This window comes from Plectropomus leopardus, unplaced genomic scaffold (genome assembly GCF_008729295.1).
Source record: "Plectropomus leopardus isolate mb unplaced genomic scaffold, YSFRI_Pleo_2.0 unplaced_scaffold9812, whole genome shotgun sequence".
Taxonomy (NCBI): Eukaryota; Metazoa; Chordata; class Actinopteri; order Perciformes; family Serranidae; genus Plectropomus; species Plectropomus leopardus.
In genome coordinates, this window is record NW_024704535.1 from 1 (window position 1) to 4,966 (window position 4,966).

Consider the following 4,966-nt stretch of genomic DNA (forward strand, 5'->3'; position numbering starts at 1 on the left):
AAGTAAATATGCAGACAGAATTTGTGGCTGATTCAGGTCCAGGTCAGATATTGTTCAGAATGTTGCTCACCTGTTTTCTGCTCTGACATCGAGGTGTTACCTGAAGCACCCAGCGGACACAACGCCGATCTGAACGCCGGCACCAGCGCAAGCACAGCTGCCACCTCGCCGGTCTGCCAGGAGGAAGTGGAGATGCGGGCGGCGCTGCAGTTCCTCATGCGCCATATGGTAAAGCGGGCGGTGATGCGCTCCCCCATCAAGCGTGCGCTGGGCCTGGCGGACCTGGAGCGGGCGCAGGCCATGATCTACAAGCTGGTGGTGAACGGGCTGCTGGAGGAGCCCAGCGGGGGGAAGGCCAAACCCGGTGAGAGCGCCTGGAGGTGCTGAGGCTGTGTTTTTTGGTGCTTTGAGAGTTAAATTAATCAGCTGCGTCTGTTTTCCCTCAGGAGTGAGGAGTGAGCCAGAGGGCGAGGGAGAGGGGACGGAGGGCGAGCAGCTGGCACAGACCCCCGTCACCACCAGCCCCTCCGCCTCCAGCACCACCTCCTTCATGAGCTCCTCTCTGGAGGACACCACCACCGCCACCACCCCGGTCACAGACACAGAGACCGTCCCCGCCTCCGAGTCCCCGGGCGTCATGCCTCTCAGCCTACTCAGGTCAGACGGCTGCACGTCCAGCTGCTGATCGTTGTTTCTCTTGTTTGATTACAGTTTTTTCTTCACTGCTTTTGGCTCATTTCTTCAAACAGGAAAAACATTCTCAAAGCTGCAAAATAGCCTCTGCCGTAAATAATTTTCTCATAGGAAAAGTCAGTGCCCCCAAAATTAATAGTCCAGAGCGATTCAGAATCTCTTTTCAAAGGTAGTCCTGGCAGAGACAGCAGCACACAGAATTTCACATGATAGAACAAGTAGAGTAAAAACTCAACCGCAACATTTAAAACAAGCAGCGTAAAAATTCAAACAGCGCAGACTACCATCTCCCACGCATCTGCCCTCCGTCTCACGCTTCTGGGCTCTGTCTCACACTCTCAAGACCATGAGGAAAATCTCAAAACACAGCGAGGGCAGAAGTGTTGAACAGTCATGTAAAAAAAACGACTTTGACTGTAGAACAGCTGAGTGTTTGACAGCCACAGCATTTCATTATTGCGGATCAAACAGCTGATGGTCTGACAGCAGTGCAAAAAAAAAATCATGGTAAGACTTTATTCCTTATCTCCCAGCCCTATGTCCCCGTCTTCAGTTGGACAAAGACAAACCAACCTTCTCATACAGATGGCTGTGCTGTGGTTTGTACAGAAACCTGAGTCAGTGACAAATATCACTGCAGCATGATACACTGATGTGAAGGCATTCAGTTTCTTGGAAGGAATGAGAAATTAAAATCATTTTTTTTTCGGGGGTTTGAATGTGCTGTTTTGAGAATTTTAATTCCCATTTGAGAAATGTGCCGAAGCAACAGAGAAAAACTGTAAACTGAGATGATTATTTTAACGCTTCTCCGTGACGTCACAGGCAAATGTTCTCGAGCTACCCGACCACCACGCTGGTTCCCACCCGTCGAGCTCAGACTCCTCCGGTGTCCTCGCTGCCGACGTCTCCGTCTGATGAGGTCGGCCGCCGGCAGAGTCTCACCTCCCCGGACTCGCAGCCCTCCAGACCGCAGAACAGGACCGGGACCTGTGAGTATGACAGACCACGATTCACATTGATGTGATCCCTGTGTCCCCGGGTGAAAAGCTTGTAAACCTACAGAAACTGCACAGTTTTTAGCTTGTTCACTGTGTTTTTGAGTAAAAGTTAAACCAACAGAATAAGAATAATAAACTTAATTTGCACCTTTCGTACAAGAAATGAAGCCCAACGTGCTTTACAAGAAGGAACTTAAACACACCAAGAGCTTCACATCAAAACACGTAAAAGACATGATAAAACCTGCATGTAGATATAACATAATATCAGAGTAGAATACACAGAGTGCATCTTTAAATAGATAAAATTCACTTGGTAATACTAGTAAAAGTAAGATAAAATAAGCATAAAAGTTTAGTGAACAGAATGCATGACATAAAATGGAAAATAAAATATGACCCAATGACATTAATAATAAAATAAGCATAAAAATAGAGTAAATAAAATGCCTATAATTAAGGAAAATACAACATCTTAAAGATGTGCAGCAGTATGCAATAGAAGACTGTCCTTCATCACAGCTGGTTTCCCTCAGGATGATATTTATGAACTCTCACTTCGGCCTGATTCCTGATTGACAGCACAGTCGTGTCTTTTTATCTTCACACGCCTGCGACTGATTCAGAGTTTTCTTTTGTCCCTGAAATTTTAACAAGCTGCTCCGATCAATTACAAAGCAAATCCACAACCAGATCAATCAATCAGTGTCACCTGCTGAAGCCAATCGATAACTCCTGACACATCTCCGGGATTGATTGCTGATAACAGTAATCAGTGGAAAAGTGTGCACGGTCTGCAATACATACAAAGAAAGTGTCGGCATGAGAGGAACTTCTACTTAGTAAAATCTCAGGGAGGTATTTTGATTTATTCATTTTTCATTTAAATTTTCACTGAACTTTGTGGAAAAGTTGCAGGGAACTTGCTTGTAGTTGATTTTGAAAGTTTCAGTTTTGATCGTTAAAGGCATTCAGACAAAGTTTGGTGTTGCAGTTTGTTATATCCCAAATTTGAAATATTGAAAGAAATATCTTCAATGCATATCACTTCCAAATATTGGTTATTGGTTTCTTTAAGTGCTAATAATTGGTATCGGTATCGGCCCTGAAAAACCAAAATCGGTCATCCCCTAGTTTTTAATAATAAATGTGTAATAAAATAAGCATAAAAGGAGCACCTCTGCTTCTCCCTGAAACCTGCAGTTTTTTCTTAAAAGTGTAATATTGTGTTTTGACTTTATTTTAGGCTCCACTGTAACGTGCTTTGAAAAAACCCTGCAGTCTTATATTTGTATTTCACACATCATACAGAGGCACAGGTGACCTGTTAAACTTTAAAGTCTTAACATCTCGTCGTCATCCAGCTGAGGCGTCCTCATGTAAAACGTGAAGGACTCGGAGGTCTCTCGAAATACCAAATCGTAACCATGGTTAAAATTATACGTTCATACAGTTACTATTGTTGTGCGCGATGACATTTATATTTCACAACAATCCCAGATTTCATGATCTTTGTTGTTGTTTGCTGCAGCTCTGTCGGACCCGAGCAGCAGGCTGTCCACGTCTCCGCCTCCTCCGGCCATCGCCGTGCCGCTGCTGGAGATGGGCTTCTCTCTGCGCCAGATCACCAAAGCGCTGGAGGCCACCGGTCAGTCTCACCCGAACTCCCCGCTCCACCTCTGAAACTTCAGTTCATTTAATTCTCATTTTGACCAACACACAGCTCAGTCGGTAACACACTTTGACTTAAGAGTCACATTTGATTCTGATTTTAATGTTAAACCACATAAACGCTTTATAACAAAAAACGTATTTTATTATTTGAAAAATATTTCCAAAGTCAGGCCGTTTCTCCCTCTGAGCGACACGGAGAGACTGATGCACATTTTCATAACCAGCAGGCTGGACGACTGTGACCGATCCTTTCTGGTCGACCAAAAAAACCCAGTTCAGCAGCTGCAGCTAATTCAGAAGTCTGCAGCACGAGACTGAGAGCAGAAGGAGAGCTCACGTTACGTCTGTTTTAAAAACTTTACGCTGGCTGCTTGTTAGTTTTTACAACAGAGGATTAGGGCCACGTTAAAAAAAAAAAAAGTTTTATTTTTTTGAGAATAAACTTGTAATATTACAAGAATAAAGTCATAATTTTACGAGAATAAAGTCGTAATTTTACTAGAAAAAAGTTGTTATACAAGAAATAATGACTTCATTCTCATTAAATGACGACTTTTTCTTGTAAAACTACAACTTTTTTTATCGTAAAACTACAATTTTAATCTCGTAATATTACGAGTTTTTTCTTTAAAATGGCCAAATTCCCTAAAACTCCATTGTATGTTTTCACATTGATTTTAAAATTCTTGTATTAGTTTATAAGTCTCTGCATGGCCTCGCAGCAGACTCAGACTCGCAGACATGCTCCTGGTTTATGGAGCAGGACTCCTCTTTTTTGGCTGCTCCACAAAACTGAAACATTTGGTGATTCTGCTTTCAGGAGCTGCAAATATTCATGTTTAAACTAAAGACCAGTCTTTTTAGTGTGGCTTTTATGTTACATTTCATTGATTAATTTGATGATAGAGCTGCAACTAACAATAAGTTTCATCATCAGTTTATCTGTTTAATATTATTTCATATAACTGTTTGTCTCTAAATGTCATAAAATAGAGAAAAATGTTGGTCTTATTATTAAGTTAACAACAATATAAAACAGAAAAGCACCAAACCTTCATATTGGGGATGAACAGTTATCAAAATGTTGAGTCTATGAAAAGATACTCAAGTAAAGTTATTAGTAAGAATATTCATTCTTCTGTATTTACAGTCAATAATACATAAAAATACACAAAACAAAGAAACATATGAAGGTAGTAATCAGAGAGGGTATAACATGAGTGTGGCTCTGAATCTGTAGTTTAATATGAAAACCTGATATGACTGTAAATGTCATGTTGTGAACATCAGCGTGTGTTTTGAGGTGTGTGCTCTTGTTTATCTCAGGGGCTCGAGGAGAAGCAGACGCTCAGAACATCACGGTGCTCGCCATGTGGATGATCGAGCATCCGGGCACCGAGGACGAGCACGACGAGCCTCACTCCAGGGGCAGCGGCGTCGGCGGGGAGGGCTCAGACTCGTCCTGTCCCGGTGCGACGGCGGCTGCTGGAGGCAAATCTCTGGACCGGAGCCCGTACCTGTGCTCGCCCGGAGACATCGCCAGCGCCGACGCCTCGGAGATGGAGGAGGGCTTCAGCGAGAGGTACAGTTAGGATCCT

General features: G+C 43.1%; 1 protein-coding gene across 1 annotated transcript; it reads left to right on the forward strand.

The window, feature by feature from the left end:
* Positions 1-93: 93 nt before the first annotated feature.
* LOC121940908 (probable E3 ubiquitin-protein ligase HERC1) lies at positions 94-4,950 on the forward strand (the record flags this gene model as incomplete). The annotated part of the gene is made up of 5 exons (XM_042483583.1): positions 94-364; positions 447-657; positions 1,519-1,685; positions 3,226-3,342; positions 4,695-4,950. Coding segments are annotated over 5 exons (1,022 nt in total), but the record flags the coding sequence as incomplete, so codon positions are not given.
* Positions 4,951-4,966: the final 16 nt, after the last annotated feature.